The sequence below is a fragment of the Symphalangus syndactylus genome, chromosome 13 (genome assembly GCF_028878055.3).
Source record: "Symphalangus syndactylus isolate Jambi chromosome 13, NHGRI_mSymSyn1-v2.1_pri, whole genome shotgun sequence".
In the NCBI taxonomy this organism is placed as follows: domain Eukaryota; kingdom Metazoa; phylum Chordata; class Mammalia; order Primates; family Hylobatidae; genus Symphalangus; species Symphalangus syndactylus.
The window spans coordinates 117,040,066-117,064,798 of NC_072435.2; the positions used below are offsets into that span (position 1 = coordinate 117,040,066).

Genomic DNA, 24,733 nt, shown 5'->3' on the forward strand with positions numbered 1-24,733 from the left:
TTTTACACTGCTTCAAAGAGCCCTGAAGAGAAATTACAGAAAGTTTTTCTGATGGGAAATTTAACAGAGAAAGAACCAATAACAGGAGCTGCAAAATTTAGTTGGTTCCCTGTTGCTTTATTAAGACTATTTGGGACGGGCACGGTGGCTCAGGCCTGTAATTCCAGCACTTTGGGAGGCCGAGGCAGGTGAATCACCTGAGGTCAGGAGTTTGAGACCAACTTGGTCAACATGGTGAAACCCCATCTCTACTAAAAATACAAAAATTAGCCAGGCGTGGTGGTGCATGCCTGTAGTCTCAGCTACTCGGGAGGCTGAGGCAGGAGACTCCCTTGACCCAGGTGGATGTTGCAGTGAGTGAAGATCACGCCACTGCACTCCAGCCTGGGCAACAGAGCAAGTCTCCATCTAAAAAAAAAAAAAACAAAAAACAAAAAAACAACTATTTGGATATAGCTGCTGCTTTGGACTTGAAACAATGGCATTTTACTGTGAACACTCAAGAATAAGAAATTCATGAACAGAAAAAGCAATTAACTGGCTCCTGCTTACTTGCAGGGTTAAGAAATGTAAACTATAATACATTGTATATTTGGTGATAGCATCTCACACCTCTGAGCTTTGGACCCTTTCTTATTTTTTTTATTTTTTTTTTTATTTGAGACAGTCTTGCTCTGTCGCCAGGCTGGAGTGCAGTGGCGTGATCTCGGCTCACTGCAACTTCCACCTCCCAGGTTCAAGTGATGCTCCTGCCCCAGCCTCCCGAGTAGCTGGGATTACAGGCATGCACCACTGTGCCCAGCTAATTTTTGTATTTTTTTTTTTAGTAGAGACAGGGTTTCACCATGTTGGCCACGCTGGTCTCCATCTCCTGACCTCGTGATCTGCCCGCCTCGGCCTCCCAAACTGCTGGAATTATAGGAGTGAGCCACCGCAGCCGGCCCCCTTAATTTATAATCACCTTACTCATGATGAATTACTGGACTTAATTTATCATCATCCCTCATTTATAGAGTTAAATATAGAAAAAAACAAAAACAAAAAAACAAAAAAAAAAAAGTGCCCGTGCAGAATATGTAAGAAAGCCAACACCTAGAAAGGGACTGAAAAATGCTCCTGGTCATTGGTCCAAAAACCATGAAAAAATCTTTTCCTTCTTAATCTCCAGCCGGGGGCCAAAAAGTACTCGTGAGCAGCCATGGGAACCACAAGCGCTGGTTCAGTCCAACAAGGCAGGGAGGCCTCAGAAGAAAGTCCAAGCCTCATCCAGACCTGCACTGGCCACCCTGGAGAGATCCACCAATTCCAGGAAGAGCTCTTGTCTGAGAATAGGAGCTAAATGAATTTACATAATGATGGAGTGTGTACAATTTCTAATCAAGATATTGGCAATTTTGCCCAGAGAGAACATAATCTGAGATGCCTGCACTAACTTGTTAGGAAAATACCCACTTATTAACAAAAAGTTGGTGTCCTTTGCTACCAAAAGGGAAGAAAAGGGGAATAAAACAAATACGTAGTTACTAGCAACAAAATAAGACAAACTAATCAGAATGCTGTTTATTGACAAGATAGGGTGTCACAAATACATCATTTATAGGGAGAGAGGGGACATGAACAAGTCCAAAATCTTATACTCTGCACAGCAGCCCAGCAGGGATGTCCTCTCTAGAGATGGTTTATCAAGGGTACCCCGTGAGAGGGCAGCTCCTGATGCAGCTGCCGGAAGAGCATCGCACACCGGTTCCTCTCCTGGGTCTTCCCCAGGGTATGGTAGAGTCTGGCCTGGAAGTAAACGACGTCCCTGATTCGCTCTTTGCAGTCAACCTTTGCAAAATAGTTCTTGGCTTCATTGAGGTTCTCAATGGCGGCCTCCAGAGCTGATGGAAAGGGGAAAATAACACACACATTTAACTCAACACTTCACATATAGTTTTCAAAACTTGGTATTTAGTTTTATTTGTTCAACAAGTACCAGAAGATTCTTTTATATTCTCCATTCTTTGAGAGAAAAAAAACAAACCACTAGGGTGAGGTTTTCAAAAAGGTCTTTAAGACTGGGTGCAGTGGCTCATGCCTGTAAACCCAGCACTTTGGGAGGCCGAGGCGGGTGGATCACCTGAGGTCAGGAGTTCGACACCAGCCTGGCCAACATGGTGAAACCTCATCTCTACTAAAAATACAAAAATTAGCCAGGTGTGGTGGTGGGCACCTGTAATCCCAGCTACTTGGGAGGCTGAGGCAGGAGAGTCACTTGAACCCGGGAGGCAGAGGTTGCGGTGAGCCGAGATTATGCCACTGCACTCCAGCCTGGGCGACAGAGTGAGACGCTATCTCAAAAAAAAAAAAAAAAAAAAGGCCGGGCGCAGTGGCTCACACCTATAATCCCAGCACTTTGGGAGGCTGAGGTGGGCAGATCACAAGGTCAGGAGTTCAAGATCAGCCTGACCAACATGGAGAAAGCCCTACTAAAAATACAAAAATTAGCCAGTCATGGTGGTGTGCACCTGTATATATTCAGGAGGCTGAGGCAGGAGAATTGCTTGAACCCGGAAGGAGAAGGTTGCAGTAAGCCGAGATCGCGCCACCGCACTCCAGCCTGAGCTACAGAGTGACATTTTGTCTCAAAAAAAAAAAAAAAAAAGGTCTTTAACTGCCGACTTCTAGCCTGGTACTTGGCTCTATAAGGTTAAAATAACCATTCACTTGTCCTCAATCTTTCTGCCAAGCATGCATGTGAAAGCACTTTAAATGCTGCATGAAATTTTAATATATATTTGTGAACACTCAGAACTTAAATGCTGTCCCAAATTTAATGTCTTTTCTTCTTCTGGGTCCTAAACTTTCAGTGCTTTCTGGAATAGCATTGCCTAACAGTCTTTGTACAGCTTCCTACCTTCTGCTTTCTTCGGCTGATCATAGGAGGCTGCTGAAGCCACCTGGCACTTGGCCACTAAGAACATGGCACGACCTTTGTCCAGGATAGCCCCATCAGCCAAGATGGGCTCGATGGCCATGTGGAGAAGACTTAAGGCCTGTTCTGGGATTCCAAGAATGAGCTGAAAAAGAAACATCATGGCATTGTACATACCCAAACCCACTGCCCTTCACCAGGAAGGGTTTCGTTTCTGGCAGTTCTCTCCTGAATGGCTATCTCTGGCTTACCTTTTACCTGACATGTACTACATTAAAACAGGAACCACATTCCTAGAAAACACATGTGACAATCTGATTTCAGACTATGACAAATATAGCAGGGGGTGGTTATTCACACTATGGAAAGGTTCCTGTCTTTACAAAAAGATCCAGCATTAATATCCTTTAGCTTGGTGATTCTGAGGGGTTGAACTAGGTGGGAGAAAGGTAACAATTCAGAAAATAACTCAAAAGAATAGAGCAAAAGAAACAAGAGATTCCGGTTGGTGTTAGTATGTTAAAAAAAAAAAAAGAGAGAGAGAGAATTAAAATGGTACACTAGAGCTGGGCACAGTGGCTCATGCCTATAATCCCAACACTTTGGGAGCATGAGGCAGGAAGATCACTTGAGGCCATGAGTTCAAGACCAGCCTGGGCAACACAGCAAGACCCTGTCTCAAAAAACAAATTTAAAACAATTAGCTGGGCATGGTTGCACGTGCCTGTAGTCCCAGTTACTCAGGAGGCTGAGACAGGAGAATCACTTGAGCCCAGGAGGTCAAGGTTGCAGTGAGCCACAATCATGCCACTGCACTCCAGCCTGGGCAACAGAGCAAGACCTTGTCTCAAAATAAAATAAAACTAGGAAACATCTACTTAACACACAAGAAAGCAGTAATGGAGGAACTGAGGGACAAAAAAGATATGACATATAGGAAACAAGGCAGGCGCAGTGGCTCATGTCTGTAATCCCAGCACTTTGGGAGGTGCAGGCAGGCAGATCACTTGAGATCAGGGGTTCGAGACCAGCCTGGCCAACGTGGTGAAACCCTGTCTTTACTAAAAATATGAAAATTAGCCAGGCATAGTGGCATGCACCTGTAATCTCAGCTACTTGGATGGCTGAGACAGGAGGTAATGGATGCAGTGAGCAGAGATCACACCACTGCACTCCAGCCTGGGTGACAGAGACAGACTCCGTCTCAAAAAAAAAAAAAAATCAAATTAGAAGTAATGACATTAAATGTAAATGAGTTAAACTCTCTAATTAAAAGGCAGAAATTGTCAGAATAAACTTTTTAAAAAAGTGTCCACTGTATGCTGTCTATAAGAGACTCACTTTAGATTAAAAGACACAAATCGTATTTTAAAAATTAGTCAGGCATGATGGTGCTCTCCTGTAGTCCGAGCTACTTGGGAGACTGAGGTGGGAGGATCCCATCAGCCCAGGAGTTCAAGGTTACAGTGAGCTATGATTGCAGCACTGCACTCCAGCCTGGACGACTGAGACTCTGTCTCTAAAAAAATAAAATAAAGACACAAATAAGCTGAAAGTAAAAGGATAGAAAAATACTCCATGCAAACAATAACCAAAAGAAAGCTGGAGTGCCTATATGAGCATCATACAATATAGAGTTTAAGTTAAAAACCGTTACAAGAGACAAGGAAAAAGGAGGACATTATATACTCATGAAACAGTCGATTCATCAAGATACAACAATTATAAACAAACCAAACAACAGTGCTCCAAAGCATATGAAGCAAAAACTGACAGAATTGAAGGGAGAAATAGACAATTCAACAATAATAGGCCAGGCACAGTATCTCACGCCTGTAATCCCTGCACTTTGGGAAGCTGAGGCAGGTGGATCTCTTGAGACCAGGAGTTTGGGACCGGCCTGGGTAACATGGCAAAATACAAAAAATCAGCTGGTTATGGTAAGGCACACCTGTAATCCCAGATGCTCAGAAGAGTGAGGTGGGAGGATCACTTGAGTTCGGGCAGTTGAGGGTGCAGTAAGCCATGACTGTGCCATGGTATTCTAGCCTGGGCAACAGAGTGAGACTCAGTCTCAAACAAAATAAAACAAAAACCACAATAATAGTTGGGGAGCTCAATATCCCACCTTTCAATCACGGATAGCAAAATTAGAAGATCAGCAAGGAAAGAGAAGACTTGAATGACACTACAAATGAACTGGCCCTAACATATATATATAAAGCATGCCACCCAATGATACATCAGAATACAAATTATTCTCAAGTGCATATGGAACATTTTCCAGGACAGACTGTGTTGGGCCACAAAATAACACTCAATAATTTTAAGAAGAATGAAATCATACAAAGAATCTCCTCTGATCACATGAAATCAAAAATCAGTAACAGAAGGAAACTAGAAAATTCACAAATATGTGGAAATTAACATACTCTTAAATAACCAATGTGTCAAAGAATAAATCACAAGAGAAATTAGAAATGCAATGAGGTGTATAAAAATACCACAGACTGGCTGGGCGCGGTGGCTCATGCCTGTAATCCTAGCACTCTGGGAGGCCAAGGCGGGTGGATCACCTGAGGGCAGGAGTTCGAGACCAGCCTGGCCAACATGATGAAAGCCCATCTCTACTAAAAATACAAATATTACCCGGGTAGCCAGCCAGAGCGGCTCACACCTGTAATCCCAGCACTTTGGGAGGCCGAGGCAGGCGGATCACGAGGTCAGGAGATTGAGACCATCCTAACACGATGAAACCCCATCTCTACTAAAAATACAAAAAAAAAAAAAAAAATTAGCCCGGTGTGGTGGCACATGCCTGTAGTTCCAGCTACTCAGGAGGCTGAGGCAGAAGAATTGCTTGAGCCCAGGAGGCAGAGGATGCAGTGAGCTGAGATCGCGCCACCGCACTCCAGCCTAGGCGACAGAGCGAGACTCCGTCTCAAAAAAAATTACCCTAGTGTGGTGGTGTGCGTCTGTAATCCCAGCTACTTGGGAGGCTGAGGCAGGAGAATTGCTTGAACTCAGGAGGCGGAGGTTGCAGTGAGCCAAGATTGTGCCACTGCACTCCAACGTGGGTGACAGAGTAAGCCTCTGTCTCAAAAAAAAAGAAAAAAAAAATACACAGACTCTCGTTTATGAAATTTGTGGGATAAAGTACAAATTTATGAAATATAGTTCTCAAGGAAATTTATAACTATAAAGGCCTACATTACAAAAGAAGGAAGATCTCAAATCAATAAGCAAATCTTCCACCTTAAGAAACTAGAAAAAGAGGCTGGGCGTGGTGGTTCACGCCTGTAATCCTAGCACTTTGGGAGGCTGAGGCGGGTGAATCACCTGAGGTCAGGAGTTCGAGGCCAGCCTGGCCAACATGGCGAAACCCCATCTCTATTAAAATTACAAAAATCAGCCAGGCATGGTAGCATGCGCCTGCAATCCCAGCTACAAGGGAGGCTGAGGTAGAATTGCTTGAACCTGGGAGGCGGAGGTTGCAGAGAGCTAAGATTGCACCATTGCACTCCAGTCTCGGTGACAAGAGCTAAACTCCATTTCAAAAAAAAAAAAAAAGAAAGAAACTAGAAAATGAAAAGGAAACTAGACCTAAAGCTAACTAATAGAACCAAGGAAAAAATAAGGATTAAAGTGGAGATAAACAAAATGGAGACTAAGAGAACAACACAGAGAATCAATAAAACCAAAAGTTGATTCTTTGAAGAGATCAATAAAATTGATAAACTGTTAGACTGACCAAGAAAAAAAAGAGAGAAGACTCAAATGACTGAAGTCAGGGATGACAGTGGGGACTTTACTAACAACCTTACAAAAGTAAAATGGATTATACAAGAATACCATGAACAATTCTATGCAAGAAATTAGATAAACTACGTAAAGTGAACAAATTCCTAGAAAGACCAAACTACTAAAATTGACTCAAGAAACAGGAAATCTGAATAGACCTGTAACAACTAAAGAGACTGAATTAGTAACCAAAAAAACTTCCAACAAAGAAAAGCCCAGGGCCAGACTGCTTCACTGGTGAATTTTACCAAACTTTTAAAGAATTAACACCAATCCTTCTCAAATTCTTCCCAAAAAAAGGAGAGGAGAGAATACTTTCTAACTCATTTTGTGAGGCCACTATTACCCTAATACTAAAGCCAAAGAAAGATATCACAAGAAAACTACAGATCAACATCCTTTATGAATACAGATGCAAAAATTCTCAACAAAATACTTGCAAACCAAATCCAACAGCACGTTAAAAGGCACGTACACTATGACCATGTGAAATTTATTCCAGGAATGCAAGGTAGTTCAATACACAAATATATAAATAAAATGAAAGAAAAAATCGGGGCTGGGCGCAGTGGCTCACGCCTGTAATCCCAGTACCTTGCGAGGCAGAGGTGGGTGGATCACGAGGCCAGGAGTTCGAGACCAGCCTGGCCAACATGGCAAAATCCTGTCTCTACTAAAATACAAAAATTAGCCGGGTGTGGTGGTGCACACCTGTGATCCCAGCTACTTGGGAGGCTGAGGCACAAGAACTGCTTGAATCTGGGAGACAGAAGTTGCAGTGAGCCAAGACTGCACCACTGTACTCCAGCCTGGGCAACAGTGACACCCTGTCTCAAAAACAAACAAACAAAAACCCATATGATCAAATCAATCAATGCAGAAAAAATATTTGACAAAATCCAATAACTTTTCATGAAAAAAAACACTAAATAAACTAGGAACAGAGGGAACTTCCTCAACCTCTATAAAAAACCCACAGTTAGCATGATATTTGATGATGAAAGACTGAAAGCTTTCCCCCTACAGGAACAAAATAAGGACATACACTTTTTTTTTTTTTTTTTGAGAGGGAGTCTCGCTGTTGCCCAACCGGTAGTGCAGTGGCATGATCTCGGTTCACTGCAACCTCCACCTCCTGGGTTCAAGTGATTCTCAGTCCTCAGCCTACCTAGTAGCTGGGATTACAGGTATGAACCACCACTACCCTCAGCTAATTTTTCTATTTTTAGTAGAGACGGGGTTTCACCATGTTGTCCAGGCTGGTCTCGAACTCCTGGCCTTAAGTAATCTGCCTCGGCCTCAAAAAGTGCTGGGATTACAGGTGTGAGATACCGAGCCAAGACACACACTTTTGCCACATTTATTCATCATGTATTGGAAGTTTTACTCAAAGCATTTAAGCAAGAAAAAGAAATGCAGGGCATCTAAGTGGGAATGGATAAGGCAAAACTGTCTCTATTTGCAGATGACATGATCTTATACATACAAAACCATAAAAAAATCCCCAAAACCTGTTACAGGTAATAAGTTTGGCAAAGTTACAGGATATAAGATCAATAAAAGCTAGCAATGAGCAATCCAAAAATAAATGTTTAAAAAAATTTCATTTAAATTACCATCAAAAAGAATAAAATACTTAGGAATAAATTTAACCAAGGAAGTGAAAGACTTATATACAGAAAGCTACAAAACATTGTTGAAGTAAGTTAAAGATCCAAATAAAAGGAAAGACATCCTGTGTTCATGGGTTGGAAGAGAATAGCATTAAGATGGCAATGTTCTCCAAACTGACCTACAGATTCAAATACAAGCCCTATCAAAATTACAACTACCGCCGGGCACGGTGGCTCACGCTTGTAATCCCAGCACTTTGGGAGGCCAAGGCGGGCGGATCACGAGGTCAGATCGAGACCACGGTGAAACTCCGTCTCTACTAAAAGTACAAAAAAATTAGCCGGGCGTGGTGGCGGGCGCCTGTAGTCCCAGCTACGTGGAGAGGCTGAGGCAGGAGAATGGTGTGAACCCGGGAGGCGGAGCTTGCAGCGAGCCGAGATCGCGCCACTGCACTCCAGCCTGGATGAGAGAATGAGACTCCGTCTCAAAAAAAAAAAAAAATCAAAATTACAACTACCGTTTTTGCAGAAATGAAATAGCTAATTCTAAAATCAACATATAATTGCAAGGGATGCTGAATAGCCAAAACAATCCTGAAAAAGAACAAAGAAGACTCCCACTTCCTGATTTCAAAACTTACTACAAAGCTATAGTAATCAAAACAATGTGGTACTGGCATAAGCGTAACATATAGATCAAGGGCATAGAATTGAGAGTCCAAAAATAAACCTACATATCTACGATCAATTGTTTTCTTTTTTTCTTTGATCAACTGGTTTTTAACAGGGGTGCCAAAACCATTAAAAGGGGAAAGAGGAGTCTTCAACAAATGGTGCTAGAATAACCTATATCTGCATGCAGAAGAATAAGAGTGGAGGCCTATCTCATAGTATATACAAAAATTAACTCAAAATTATTCAGACTTAAACATAAGCATTAAAACTATAATACTGTGAGAAGAAAACATAGAAGAAAATCATCATGACATTAGATTTGTCAATATCTTAGATACGATACCAAAAACACAAGCAACAAAAGAAAAATAAATTGGACTTCATAAAAAGTTTAAACTTTTATATATCAAAAGACACTATCAAGAAAGTGAAAAGACCAAACACAGAAGAGGAGAAAATATTTGTAAATTATATATCTGATAAGGGTCTAGTATCCACAATATATAAACAATTTTTACAAGTGAACATCAAAAAGATAAACAACTCAGTTAAAAAACAGTAAAGGATCTGAATAGATGTTTCTCCAAAGAACATATGCAAATGGCCAATAAGCACATGAAGAGATACTCAACATCATTAGAGAAATGCATATCAAAATCACAATGAGACACCACTTCATACCCACTAGGAAGGATATAATAATAAAAAATGGAAGATAACAAGGGTTGCCAAGATTGTGGAGAAATTGGAACCCTCATACATTGCAGGTGGAAACAAAATGGTGCAGCCACTGTGGCATTTCCTTAAGAAGTTAAACACAAAATTATCATGTCTCAGCAATTCCATTCACAGGCATCAAATGAAAACAGGTATTCAAGGCCGGGCACAGTGGCTCATGCCTGTAATCCCAGCACTTTGGGAGGCCAAGATGGGTGGATCACGAGGTCAGGAGATCGAGACTATCCTGGCTAACACAGTGAAACCCCATCTCTACTAAAAATACAAAAAATTAGCTGGGCGTGGTGATGGGCGCCTGTAGTCCCAGCTACTCGGAAGGCTGAGGCAGGAGAATGGCGTGAACCCGGGAGGCGGAGCTTGCAGTGAGCCGAGATTGCACCACTGCACTCCAGCCTGGGTGACAGAGCCAGACTCCGTCGCAAAAAAAAAAAAAAAAAAAAAAGAAAACAGGTATTCAAACAAAAACTGTACAGAAATGTAAAGAGCCGCTATTCATAATAGCCAAAAGGTGGAAACGACTCAAATGTCCATCAGCTGATGAATGGATAAGCAAAATGTCATCTAACCATACAGTGAAATATTCTTCAGCCATGAAAAAGAATGAAGCACTGATACCTATTGCTACATGGATAAAACCTAAAAACATCAAGCTAAGTAAAATAAGCCAATCAAAAAAGGCCACATTTATATGAGTCCAATTATGCAAACTGTTCAGAATAGGCAAACTCATAGAGATAGAAACCGGTGAGAGGTTACCAGAGGCTGGGGGAAGGGAGGACTGGGGAAGGACTGCTTAATGGGTACAGTTTCCTTTTTTGTGTAATGAAAATAGTCTGAAATTAGACAGCAGTAATGGTTGCACAATGTTGTCAATATTCTCAAAACCACTGAAATGTACACTTTAAAATGGTTAAAGTGGTAAATCTTGTGTTATGTACTTTTTTTTTTTTTTGAGATGGAGTCTTGCTCTGTTGCCCAGGCTGGGAGTACGGTGGCATGATCCCAGCTCACTGCAACCTCCGCCTCCCAGGGTCAAGCGATTCTCCTGCCTCAGCCTCCCGAGTGGCTGGGATTACAGGCATGCGCCATCATGCCCGGCTAATTTTTGTATTTTTAATAGAGATGGGGTTTCACCATGCTGGCCAGGCTGGTCTCGAACTCCTGACTTTGTGATCTGCCCACCTCGGCCTCCCAAAGTGCTAGGATTACAGGCATGAGCCACCACGCCTGGCCATGTACATTTTATCTCAAGAAAAAAAAAAAGAATCACTAAGGAAGGTGGTAAGAAACAGATCCCTTAGCTCCACCCCTAGAGATTCTGACTCCGCAGGTCTGAGGCAAGGCCTCAGGTATGAAGATATTTTTTAAATCTCCACAATAATTCTAATGTACAGCCAGTGTGGAGAACCTCCGCTTTAATTAATAAATTCTTCCAGTGAGTTTGACCTTCACTCATTCATTGATTAATATTTATTGAAAGCCTTCTATGTGTAGGGCCTATAAGGTACCAGGGAATATAGATGAAAATGAAGAGTCAATTCCTTTGTGGCCTTTACTGGGGGAAAAAGAAAACAAACATAAAATACAATTTGATTTCCAAAAGCTTTCAGTGAACATCTGTGTTCCTCATTTCTTTATTCACATCCCCTTGTTGCTAAATCAAGCATCACTCTGTCAGCTAATCATTAATATGATGCAGGTGTTCTCACTGAAGAGGCGAGTCCTCCTTACTGAATACACAGCTCAGGAAAGCCAATGCCACTGGAAGGTGTCAGTTTGTCACCAGGTTCACACCTCCACAGGCTTCCTTGGAGGGCTTGCACATGAAGACTACCTTTCCAGACTTCAATACGAACAAATGAAAACTCATTATTATCCTTTCAATACTCAAACGTAGTCACAGACTCACCAGCTCTTGAGCACAAATATGTGCTATAAAAACAGAGATCGGCTTACCTGCGCAAAAGCCAAGTTCAGCACTGTTTCAGAGGCCAAGTACTGTAACCGGTACTCCTTGGAGAGGGCCAGAGCCTGCAGGAGCATGGGCAGCGCGATGGTAGGGGAGGAAGATCGCCAGTACAGCTCTGCCACGGACAGTAGGACACTGACCGTAAAGAGGAAAACACAGGATGAGAAGATCCACCACCACATCTCCGTGAGATGCACAAGAGACCCCTTACCTGATCACCATTTCTGTGTTCTTCAGTTTCTGACAATGAACCAACAATTTTTGTAAAAGCTTATGTGCCTCTGACATTTGGTTCTGAGCTTGTAATACAACTGCTTTCCTGAAACAGAATCAAAATGAACACAAGTGTTTTAACTAGTCACTTTGAGGGTAAGAATCTCAATTTATTCAACTGCGCTATAAACCTCCCAAGGGAAAAAACTGTGCCTGATTTAATTTTTGTTGAAAGAGGCTGAGCGCGGTGGCTCACACCTGTAATCCCAGCACTTTGAGAGGCCAAGGTGGGCGAATCACAAGGTTAGGAGCTCGAGACAAGCCTGGCCAACATGGTGAAACCCTGCCTCTACTAAAAATACAAAAAATTAGCTGGGCGTAGTGGCAGGCACCTGTAATCCCAGCTACTCGGAAGGCTGAGGCAGGAGAATCACTTGAACCCAGGAGGCAGAGATTGCAGTGAGCTGAGATCGTGCCACTGCACTCCAGCCTGGGCGACAGAGTGAGACTATGCCTCAAAAAAAAAATTTTTTTGTTGTTGAAAGAATAAATTGTATGTGTGTATGAATGTGTGTGTGAGCATGTATGTGAGCATGCTGTGTATACACACACACACACACACACACGCATGCAGGAAAAATTCTGGAATTATAGATAAGAGCATGTTAATGATTATCTCTGGGAGATACTTATTTTCTTCATTTTGCTTATCTGTATTTTCTTTTTTTTTTTTTGGAGATGGAGTCTCACTCTGTTGCCTGGGCTGGAGGCAATGGTGCGATCTTGGCTCACTGCAACCTCCGCCTCATGGGTTCAAGCAATTCTCCTCCCTCAGCCTCCCAAGTAGCTGGGATTACAGGCATCCACCACCACGCCAGCTAATTTTTTGTACTTTTAATAGAGAGAGGGTTTCACCATGTTGGCCAGGCTGGTCTCAAACTCCTGACTTCAAGTGATGTGCCCGCCTCAGCCTCCCAAAGTGCTTGGATTACAGGTGTGAGCCACCACACCCAGCTGCTTACCTGTATTTTCTTATTCCCAGTAATAAATAGGAAAAAAAGTTTTTTTCTAAGCTAAAATAAATTAATACACATATAGAACAAAAACAAAACCATTTAACAATTATTTTATTCTGGGGTTAGAGTTTTCAAGGTTTCTTACCGATAAACACCCTCTATGCTATTGAGAGCTGTGATTCCTGTAACAAGTGAATCAGCCAAATGATATTTGCCATCATTCATTGCTCTGTCAAACTGTATTTTCTGATCACATAGCATCCATAACTAGTAAGAAAAAAACACAATTAAGTACAAAATGGTAAATGTTCATCTTACTTAATGGGTATATGAAAGTATTTTGGATTGCTTAGCAAATATCCTTACAATAATTCACACACATTCTTTTTTGGGGGATTTAAAATTTTTTTTAAATATCTCAAGTATGTGAAAAAGCACAGAGAATAAAATAGCAGATACATGTGTGCCAACCATCAACTTTGTCAACTCACATTTTGCTTTATCTGCTTCATATACTATTAGATACCAATGAAGTCCTTTGCAAATTCTACTTCTTTCTCTTTTTTCAAAGCAGGCACTCAATTTGGTATTTATCATTCTCATTCATGTTTTTTATACTTTTACAACATATACCCTTGTCTCTAAACAACACAGAGTATGAGCCTGTTTTTAAACTTTATATAAATAATATCATACTTATAAGCATCCTTTGACAAGTTCCTTTTTAGCTCAATATTATTTTTCTGAGGGGAGATTATGTCCCACTTTATATTATAATAAAAGCTATTCTTATCAGAAATAAATCTATTGCCATGCAAAAGGCAGATTACCTGGGCATGCTGACTATTAGGCGGAAATCGTTCCTTCAAGTGCTTTAACACTTCAGAAGCTGCAGCAAAACAGCCCTAAAGTGGAAAGACACAATTTGATCAGCATAACCTGTGTTGAAGCCACATCTGCTGTACCATGCACAGATGGTGACAGATTCACCTGTTCCTGTTCTTGATGCAGCAACCTGAGAGATACTGGTCAGAGACTCAAATTTCTTTTCTTTTTTTTTTTGAGACAGAGTCTCGCTCTGTCGCCCTGCTGGAGTGCAGTGGCACGATCTTGGCTCATTGCAAGCTCCACCTCCCGGGTTCACGCCATTCTCCTGCCTCAGCCTCCTGAGTAGCTGGGACCACAGGTGCCTGCCACCATGCCCGGCTAATTTTTTTGTATTTTTAGTAGAGACGGGGTTTCACTGTGTTAGCCAGGATGGTCTCGATCTCCTGACCTCGTGATCCGCCCGCCTCAGCCTCCCAAAGTGCTGGAATTACAGGCGTGAGCCACCGCGCCCGGCCAGAGACTCAAATTTCTAAGGGCCATTTTTTAAAGCTAATACATTTTATTTTAAAAAAAATTTTAAGGCCAGGCATGGTGGCTAACTCCTGTAATCCCAGCACTTTGGGAGGCCAAGACAGGTGGATCACCTGAGGTTGGGAGTTTGAGACCAGCCTGACCAACATGGAGAAACCCCATCTCTACTAATAATACAAAATTAGCTGGGCATGGTGGCTCATGCCTGTAATCCCAGCTACTTGGGAGGCTGAGGCAGGAGAATTGCTTGAACCCAGGAGGCGGAGGTTGCGGTGAACTGAGATCGTGCCATTGCACTCCAGCTTAGGCAACAAGAGCAAAACTCCGTCTCAAAAAAAAAAAAAAAAATTTTTTTAATTACACACGTAAGACATATCCATTCTAGAAAAACACTTACAAAATACATGTAAACAAGAACAGACAAATTACTTTTTTTTTTTTTTTTTTTTATGAGAGAGGGTCTTGCTCTGTTTCCCAGGCTAGAGTGCAGCAATGGCTTGATCTCAGCTCACTGCAGCCTCAACTTCCTAGGCTCAATCAATCCTCTCATCTCAGCCTCCCGATAGCGGGGAATACAGGTGCATGCCACCACACCTGGCTACACAAAATCCTTTTTTTTTTTTTTTTTTTTGAGACAGAGTCTTGCTCTGTCACCCAGGCTGGAGTGCAGTGGCGTTATCTTGACTCACTGCAACCTCCTCCTCCTCCTGGGTTCTAGCAATTCTGATGCCTTAGCCCCCACCTCCCGAGTAGCTGGAATTACAGGCGCATGCCACCATGCTCAGCTAATTTTTGTATTTTTAATAGAGGCAGAGTTTTGCCTTGTTGGCCAGGCTGGTCTCAAACTCCTGGCCTCAAGCAATCCACCCACCTCAACCTCCTCAAGTGCTGGGATTACAGGCATAAGCCAATGTGCCCGGCTGACAAATTACTTTTGGGTTTTGTTGTTGTTGTTGCTCTTTTTTTTTTTTTTTTTGAGACAGAGTCTCACTCTGTCACCAGGCTGGAGTGCAGTGGCATGATCTCAGCTCACTGCAACCTCTGCCTCCCAGGTTCAAGCGATTCTCCTGCCTCAGCCTCCCGAGTAGCTGGGATTACAGGTGCATGCCACCACGCCCAGCTAATTTTTGTATTTTTAGTAGAGACGGGGTTTCACCATGTTGGTCAGGCTGGTCTCGATCTCGTGACCTCATGATCCACCCGCCTCGGTGTCCCAAAGTGCTGGGATTACAGGCGTGAGCCACTGTGCCCGGCTTACATATATTTTTATAAATTACTTATAACACTGTTTACCACACGGTAAGCATCCAATGAATATTTGTTGAATTAATAAATCTTTCAATGTCAATAAATACAAATCTATATCATCATAGTATTTTATCGGGAAAATCAATTATGGTACATGAAAATAATCTAGTTTTTGATATTTTGGTTATTTCTAATATTTTCCATTTTAAAAATGCTACAACGAATATCTTGGTGCATAGAGCTTTGCATACTTGTCCAATTATTTCCTTAGCATAAAACCTTAGAAGTAGGCTGGGTGCGGTAGCTCATGCCTGTAATCCCAGCACTCTGGGAGGCCAAGGAGGGCAGATCACTTGAGGCCAGGAGTTTGAGACCAGCCTGGCCAACATGGTGAAACCCCGTCTCGACTAAAAGTACAAAAAAATAAGCCGGGCACGGTGGCGGGCGCCTGTAATCCCATCTACTCAAGAGGCAAAGGCAGGAGAATTGCTTGAACCCAGGAGGCAGAGGTTGCAGTGAGCTGAGATCATGCCACTGCACTCCAGCCTTGGCCCCAGAGTGAAACTCCATCTCAAAAACAAAAACAAACAACAAACAAACAAAAAACCTTAGAAGTAAAAATGACAGGCACTTTTAAGTTCTTTGAGATATATTACCCTATAGAAATGTACCAAGTACTTTCATACAAGAACTCTATGTGCTTTTCCTCCTCTGATACTGAAGTATCTTTGCTTATGTAATTGGTGAAAGTAGTAACTTAACTGCTTTAAATTTAATTTCAATAACTAGATTGAAATGTTTTCATGTTTTTGGGCCATGCTTTTTCTCTGAATGTACATTCATGACTTTTTATACTCTTATATTGTCGGGATGTTTATCTTTTTTTCTGAGACAAGGTTTTGCTCTACTGCCCAGGCTGGAGTGTAGTGGTGCAATCTCAGCTCATTGCAACCTCTGCCTCCTAGGCTCAAGCAATCCTCCCACCTCAGCCTCCCTAGTAGCTGGAACTACAGGCGTGCACCACCACACACCACACCCAGCTAATTTTTGTATATTTTGTAGAGACAGGGTTTCGCCATGTTGCACAGGCTGGTCTCAAACTCCTGAGCTCAAGTGATCCGCCTGCTTCAGCATCCCAAAGTGCTGGGATTACAAGTATAAAGATAAACAGCGCCCAGCTGGGAGTTTTATCTTATTGATCCTGAAATCTTTTCAATTTGTCTCAATCCTTTCATGAGGTAATGCACTTTTTGTCTACATAGAAGCTCAGACCACAAGTGGAATTTTATTTGAAGTGAATAAGCAGAAATTACAGAGAATTACAATAAAAGATCATTATTCCCGTGATTTTAACTGGCCAGTCTCGCCAATTATTTTCATGACTGCCACAGGGAGTCGGGCATGGGGATATAGATCCTGCAGTATCCCCCAAAAATATTCCCATCGTGGCCTGCAATTCCTGAGACAGAGAGGAGTGATATAATATGAGCTAGAATTACACAGAAAGAGCAAAGGAGAATGATTATATTAGAAAAAGAATTCACTCTACCTCCTCTGGGTTGCAAGAGGAGGCTCAGAAAGCAGTTCTGAGCCCCATAACTTATTTATAGGTTTACCAAAACCCCAATCACTCCCATACCACAAAACAAAGTGCACCATCCAATTTACTTGGAGGAAGTTTCAGAAGCAGATACAAAAGAAAGAAAAGAGTAACTGGAGACTCATGATAAAGCTGTCTTCTCTGCAGCTGGCCAAACTTAATTTCACAAGTATGAGTCTAACTTGTCTAATTAAAAATGTGACAGTCATCAGCCCAGTAAGGATATATATCCACATGGTTGATGTTCTAAAACTAGAAAGATCTAAGGCAAGATGAAGAAAGGGGTAAAGGACTGACTTTAAAAAAAAAGGCAGCTACCTTCTAGTTGTGTACTAAAAGGCTTCCTAACACACCCTGGCTGTTGAAGCCAAACAATGATTGGGTCAGCAGGTTTTTCACATAAGCCTAGAGGTGAAAGGGAGATGAAGATGGCATTATTAATATAGACCCAAAGAGCATGGTTACTTTTTAGGGTCTTACTCCCAGAAAAAAAAAAGACACAAAATTCTAACAAATGGCCTTGAACAAAGTTACAAGGCTAAAGAATTGAGCCACAAGGCACTGCGACTCACACCTGTAATTCCAACACTTTGAGAGGCCAAGGCACGAAGATCACTTGAGGCCAGGAGTTCAAGACCAGCCTGGGCAACACAACATAGAAAGATTCCATCTCTAAGAAACAAGAATTAAAATAATTAGCTGGGTGAGGTGGTGTGCACCTGTAGTACCAGCTACTAGGCAGGTTGAGGTGGAGTTCAAGGCTGCAGTGAGCTATGATCGTGCCACCGCACTCCATCCTGGGCAACAGTGAGACCGCATCTCTTAAAAAAATAAAAAATACGCTGGGTGTCGTAATCCCAACACTGTGACACTCAAGTGGGAGGAATGCTTGAGCCCAGAAGTTTGAGACTGGCCTGGGCAACACAGTGAGATTCCATCTCTACAAAAAGATATTTTAATTAGCTGTGTGGTAGCACGCTCCTGTAGTCTTAGCTACTCAGGAGGCTGAAGTGGGAGGATCACTTGGGCTCAAACCCAGAAGGTTGAGGCTGCAGTTTGCTGTGATTGCACCACTACATTCCAGCCCTGGTGATAGAGCGAGACCCTGTCTCCAAAAAAATTAAAAATTGGCTGGGCGCGGTGGCTAATGCCTATAATCCCAACACTTTGGGAGGCCGAGGCAGGTGGATTATTTGAGGTCAGGAGTTTGAGACCAGCTTGGCCAACATGGTAAGACCCCATCTCTACAAAAAATACAAAAATTAGCTGGGAGTAGTGGCACACACCTGTAATCCCAGCTACTTGGGAGGCTGAGGTAAGAGAATCGCTTGAACCTAGGAGGCGGAGGTAGCAGTGAGCTGAGATCACACCATTGCACTCCAGCCTGGGTGACAAGAGTGAGACTCCCTCTCAAAAAAATAAAATAAAATTTAAAATAAATTAAAAATTAAAAAAAAAGAATTGAACCAAGACTAAGGTTTTTGAAAAGTAGTTTTCTATTCTAATAGTAAAAAAAAATAATTTCGCCAGGCACGGTGGCTCACATCTATAATCCTAGCACTTTGGGAGGCTGAGGCAGGCGGATCACCTGAGGCCAGGAGTTCGAGACTATCCTGGCCAACATGGTGAAACCTCATCTCTATTAAAAATACAAAAATTAGCTGGGCATGGTGGTGTACACCTATAGTCCCAGCTATTCAGGAGGCTGAGAAACAAGAATTGCTTGAACCCCAGAGGCGGAGGTTGCAGTGAGCTGAGATCGTGCCACTGCACTCCAGACTGGGCAACAGAGCGAGACTCTGTCTCAAAAAAAACTAAATACTTCAGTATGTTCACCGACTCATTCATTACCAGATGCTTCTCTTATCCAAGGCACCAGGAAAGGAAGAGAAGTGATGTTAAGGAGGTGCCAGTGCCACGAAGAGAGAAGAAACAAGCGAGAGACAGACCTGCAACATTCCCAGGGAAAGGCAACCAGCCAGCCCTTTCGACCTCAGAAAACATGGGCAGTGCTTCCTAGACATGGGAAGAAATCAGCTGGCAAAGGCGCCATGGAACCCATCAGTCAGGGTCCATCCACCCCTCAGTTTACACAGCCATGTAAGAGACTGTAAAATGCTAACATGTTTGCTATAGGGAAGTATTTCTAGACTTCTGAAAGGAGTGGAAACCACCCAAAAATCTTTAGGCTGCAATTAGGGAATGTTGAGTGTTATGATGCAATCTAACAGTAACAGGTATCACAAAGAGTAAGAGAAAAATATGATCGAGGAAACATCTGGATTGCCATGGCAGTGTTTACTGAGATGGAGGGCTTTAGATAAAATAGCTTTCCCTGACTCTTTCCCATGAAAGAAGATATTTTGAATAAAGGGAAGATAAAGCCTACAGTAGCAGAAGAGATACTTTAATTGATCCCTTATAAAGAGAATCTCGTCAAATTACTTGGGCTGTAAGTCATCAAGATTATGTCCCATTCCCACTGCTCTTCTTCGGAGTCAACCAGGTATCGGTTGGAGACCTGCCTCTGACATTTACGGGTGTTGGATACAGGATTTAGCTCCCAGGACCTCAGTCTTTAGTTCTGTGAAATAGGGATAACAAGAAACCTGAGCCCATGAAGTGGATTCTATGAGACAGTACCCATAAAATAGGCACAGGGACTGGCACAGAACAAATTTACAACCAACATTAGTTATTATGATCTCATCTGTACTTCCATTATACTCTCCTCTCTCCTAAAACACACAAACCTCTACTACCTTAAATGTCAAAGAATCCTATTTATTTCCTTAGTTACATGAAACTGGCTGACCTCTTACGATTCTCTTCACTGATGCCAAAAAAAGACCCCAAATTCAACCAACTTTGCAGACTCCATGCTTGGTCCCCTTCCACTGGTGGGATTTCACTCTTTCAGCCAGAGTGTCGAGCAGACCTGTCCAAGACGTGTCCAGTGCTTTCCTCAAGCACTAGAGGAAAGAAATGGTAGAGCCTCCATTGCCCCAGAAGCACGTGGGCTCGGCCACCTGCCTACCTGCTCCGCGTGTAGCTCTGCGAGGTGGCAGAGTGCGACAGCAAAGGACTCCGTGTTGTTCTGCTGCACGCCCGCATTCACCGCCTCCAGGCTGTTCATGCTCAGCAACATCTGGGCCTGTTGCAGTGCCATGGTGCTGGGTGGGGAGAGGGAACAGGATTTCCTTTCAGCAGCAGACCTGGCTGCGCTTTGGCCATGCCCGTCAGCTATCTTGAGTGGAGGTGTAAAGTCAAACACCTCATAGGCTCTGGCTTTCTTGGGAGCAGCTGCCTCCCAGTGCCAGCAACCTTGCCCTCAGGATAAGAAAAGCAGAAAAGCATCCTGGATGTGCAGCGCGAGGAGACACGTAGTGGTTAGGGCACAGCTGGGAGTGCGTGCTCCCAGATCCCCCCGCCCCCACCCCATGTTCCCTGCAGTCATAGTATGTTAATTAGTTTTCACGGGTGAATTCAGACCCGATGCCATCCTGGCACAGGCTGCTCTGGCAATGTAAGCAGTGGCCAGTGTCTGCAGCTGTTTCAGAGCACACCGTGCCAAAAAATTATCTGAAATACAAAAACAAGACTGGTAAAAAAGGCACTTCCTTTCATTACTGAATTCCTAGAAACAGATTGTCTAAGTGAGGGGTGAGGTAGCGACAGAACTCCAGGATTAAAATGCGGCAACAAAGTTTACTTCCAGGCTAAAAGTGGCTAAATGTGAAAGTACACAAGAAGCTGAAAATATTCCACAGAAAACACTTCAGTTAACAGAAAAGCAACTTTCTTTGCACAATAGCTTTGGGGTTCAGGTGACACTCAACTAGAGCAACCATGGATCATGCCTCCTATAAATAGGAAGAAAGGTTCCTGTCACAGAGCAGAGGAGCCCGGTGCTTGGAGTCAGATGACGTGGGTTTGAGTCCTTTCTCTGTCACTTGTTAACTGCATTTGTGATCTCGGGTAGCTCAGATGTGTGAACCTTGGTTTACTCTCCCAGCATGGAGATCACCCACCCATTACCTCACAAAGTGGTTGGGAGGAGTAAGAAGGAACATGCATGGGAAAAACTTTTCAGTCTGTGCAAAATACAAAATGTTTTAGACTATAAAACATTTTGTCTAATCCCCTGCAGGAACAACGTCTATCCAAGGCAGGTAAATCTCGTATGTATGGCCTTTCACAGAACCAGCTTGCTAGCTCCTGCTTCTCTCTAAAGAATTCACACCCCCAGGGCCTTGGGAGACCTACCTGCGGCCATACAGCCTCCAGATGGCCGTTTTCTGTGCGATGCTGATATCGATGAGCTCTGACAGGCTGTGTTTCCAGTGCAGGAGGTCAGAGTCCTTTAGGGCATCCATCAGCTTGTTTGCCGTCTTCCCAGCAAAAGCTCTCTGTTGAACAAGGGACTGTATTCCCAGGGAGGCGAGGTACTAAGGGGACAGATATACCCACGACCCAAGATAGAGATTACATGACAGAATTTGTTTTGCTCTTCAGAAATGTGGTGGATTTCACATTTCAGCACATGCACAGTGACAGCACTATTTAAAAGGAAAGTACCTATAACCTGGCCTTAACCCTGATCCATACGAGATGTGTTCCTGAAAAACTGGGTCTGGGAGAGAGGCAGAGGGTACACGGGAAAGAGCCAGCAGGGCTTTAGCATTAGATGGACCTGGACTTAAACACTGCCTCTGCTACTTACTGTGTGACTTAGGGCCAGTCACTTAGCTTCTTAGCTAAGCCTCAGCTTCCTCATCTGTAAAATGGGCATCAAACCTATCATAAAGAATTATCGTAAGGATTACAATGAAATAATAGATGTCAAACAGTGCTGTGCACATATGTAATTGGAGATCAAAACAGGATGCTTATCATGAGCAACAAAATTATCTTGTCATTAACTTTTGGTGTCATCTTCAAGGATGAAAGCTCAACTAAAAAATGCCAGCTTAAATTCATGGCAAAAATTGTAGTTAAGCCTACATTTACTTCAAGGAGCCACTTTTGTCATTGTAATCAATTCTGTACGTATAAATATCTTTCCCAAGTGTGAATCAATGGACAAGCTACAGATTTGTTTTTTGGTTTTAGGGTTGTTTTTGAGACGGAGTCTTGCTCTGTCGCCCAGGCTGGAGTGCAGTGCTGCAATCTCGGCTCACTGCAACCTCTGCTTCCCAGGTTCAAGCAATTCTTCTGCCTCAGCCTCCGGAGTAGCTGGGATGGGACTACAGGCACCCACCACCACGCCCAGCTAATTTTTGTATTTTTAGTAGAGACGAGCTTTCACCATACTGGTCAGGCTGGTCTCAAACTCCTGACCTCATGATCCACCCGCCTCGGCCTCCCAAAGTGCTGGGATTATGGGCGTGAGCCACCAAGCCAGGCCGATTTTAAAGTGTATACATTAAATTACTGCATGTAACTACTTTCCCTTTTACTGAAGTCTGTCACAAACTTCATAAGACAGAATGCTTAAGCAGTCCCACTGCCTATGGTCTAGTTTTCAACAGGTGTTTCTGAGAGAGAATAAGGTTCTCCAAGCTTGTGCTTTTTTTTTTTTTTTTGAGATGGAATTTCATTCTTGTCCAGGCTAGAGTGCAATGGCGCAATCTCAGCTCACTGCAATCTCCGCCTCCCAGGTTCAAGTGATTCTCCTGCCTCAGCCTCCTAAGTAGCTGGGATCACAGGCATGTCCCACCACACCCAGCTAATTTTGTATTTTTAGTAGAGAGGTGGTTTCACCATGTTGGCCAGGCTAGTCTCGAACTCCTGACCTCAGGTGATCCACCCACCTCAGCCTCCCAAAGTGCTGGGATTACAGGTGTGAGCCACCACGCCTGGCTAGATAAGCCTTTCCAATGCCCCTCTGTGTATGTCATTGAGGACTATAATTCACGGCCTTCCCTATCAAAATGAGAAAGGACAAATTTGCCTGTCAGGTTTACTGGTTCCTGGCTTTGTTTATTGTTTAAAACAAGGATCAGCAAACTTGCTCTATAAAGGGCCAGAGAGTAAATAATTTCGATTTTTCAGGCCACATTGGTTTCTGTCACATATTTTTTCTCTGTTGTTGATTTTTTTCCCGCAATCACTTAAAAATGTAAAATCCACTCAGCCTGAAGTCCCTAAGTAGGCAGAAAGCCAGATTTGGCCCAAGGGCTGGGAAAGTTCACCAATCCCTGGTTTAAAAATAAGCCTTTGCTAAAATTTTTCTAAGTGACTGTGCTAAATTAATGTTGCTCAATAAACTAAACAATGGTCTCTTATCAAATTGGTAAAGGGAATTTCCACAGATGTTATTAGGATACAGGGAACAGAGAGAAACCTACCACACAGAATTTAGTGGTCTGATTAATAATTAAAGTCATACGAAACTGCCAAGAATAAAACCACACTTTGAAACCCATTCTAAATCTATCGCTGGTTAATGACAGAGGTGGGCAGAAAAAGAGACAAAGGCTCGACCATTTATGGAAACAATCTCACAGAAAGATGAGCCTTACCGGTAACCCAAAATGTACTGCCTTCTTCACAGAATGCTCCAGCAGAACATAGCTATCGGATCTCTTCTGCCCCAGCACATAAAGCCAGCTCTGGCAAGAGAAATCATCAAAATATATCATAACAGTGGCAATGGCTGATGTTCTAGTGAAATATCAATGTGGTCATAAGAAAGAATTTAAAAGAGACAAAATGAATCCTCTCAAATACTCTTTCAAGAAATATCGTATAATAATAATAAAAAAAAGAAATATCAAGAATCTCAATGAGACCTATCAAACATATCAACATCATTAAAACCAGGCTGAAATAAATGAGTCATTGTTCTGCTTCACCTGACAGCCACTGAGTGGCAGGTGTTTCAGAAAAAAAGCATGAAGCTCCTATATGGCCTTTAATTGAGAAATAAGATTCTCAGGTGCTTGTCAAGTAGCTTCTGTGTTCCACTTGCGCTGGTGATTTTGCTATTACAGGACAACATCTCACCCAGTTACTAAGTGTAGCATACACCTTTTGTTAATGCCAGTGCTAAATGTGATAAAGGTTTCTCTTCTTTCATGCCAAGTTGCATTAAACTTTGTAGACCAGATATATGCCAAAAGCAAAACAGATGTCATGAATTAAGAAAAATGAGTAAAGATAGGTTGCCCTTTCTGAATTCCCACGACCACCTAACTTGTTTCCTTTTGCTGCTGAAGATCTCTGCTCCAACTGCAAAACAACCCAATTCAAATGGGGCCTTGTGAAGGCCAATTCAACCCGTGAACAAAACTCCCAAGACCAGAGGATGGCCTCACCAAACAGTGCTGGAGACACACGTGATCGTTGGACTCCTGGGCAATCCTAATTGCCTCCTGCAGGGCGAGCTCTGCCTGTTGACTAATGACAGACTAAACATTAATATCCCATTAATAATCACAAACATGCATAAGCAACCATAGCAGGAAGTCATCTGTACACAGTCATCCAAATGCAGGTCTCTGGGTTGGAAGCTGTAACTATTTCTGGGCTTATTCTCTCAGAGGCGTGCCCCAACCCTAGCAGCAGAAAACACTGACAGTGGAA

General features: G+C 42.8%; 1 protein-coding gene across 3 annotated transcripts in view; it reads right to left on the bottom strand.

The window, feature by feature from the left end:
• Positions 1–1,545: 1,545 nt before the first annotated feature.
• Positions 1,546–24,733, bottom strand: part of ANAPC5 (anaphase promoting complex subunit 5) — a 45,969-nt gene continuing 22,781 nt past the window's right edge. The window contains exons 8-17 of one of the 3 annotated variants that reach the window (XM_055237754.2): positions 24,466–24,547; positions 23,671–23,760; positions 21,413–21,555; positions 20,184–20,319; positions 13,770–13,844; positions 13,085–13,206; positions 11,922–12,029; positions 11,698–11,845; positions 2,897–3,059; positions 1,546–1,880 (exon numbers count right to left, since the gene is read on the bottom strand). In XM_055237754.2, the coding sequence (XP_055093729.1) occupies positions 1,669–1,880; positions 2,897–3,059; positions 11,698–11,845; positions 11,922–12,029; positions 13,085–13,206; positions 13,770–13,844; positions 20,184–20,319; positions 21,413–21,555; positions 23,671–23,760; positions 24,466–24,547 (1,279 nt within the window). In that variant the 3' untranslated portion in view covers positions 1,546–1,668. Of the gene's footprint in view, positions 1,881–2,896; positions 3,060–4,865; positions 4,964–11,697; positions 11,846–11,921; positions 12,030–13,084; positions 13,207–13,769; positions 13,845–20,183; positions 20,320–21,412; positions 21,595–23,670; positions 23,761–24,465; positions 24,548–24,733 lie in introns of those variants that run through there. The other 2 variants (XM_055237753.2, XM_055237757.2) reach the window with 2 other exon arrangements.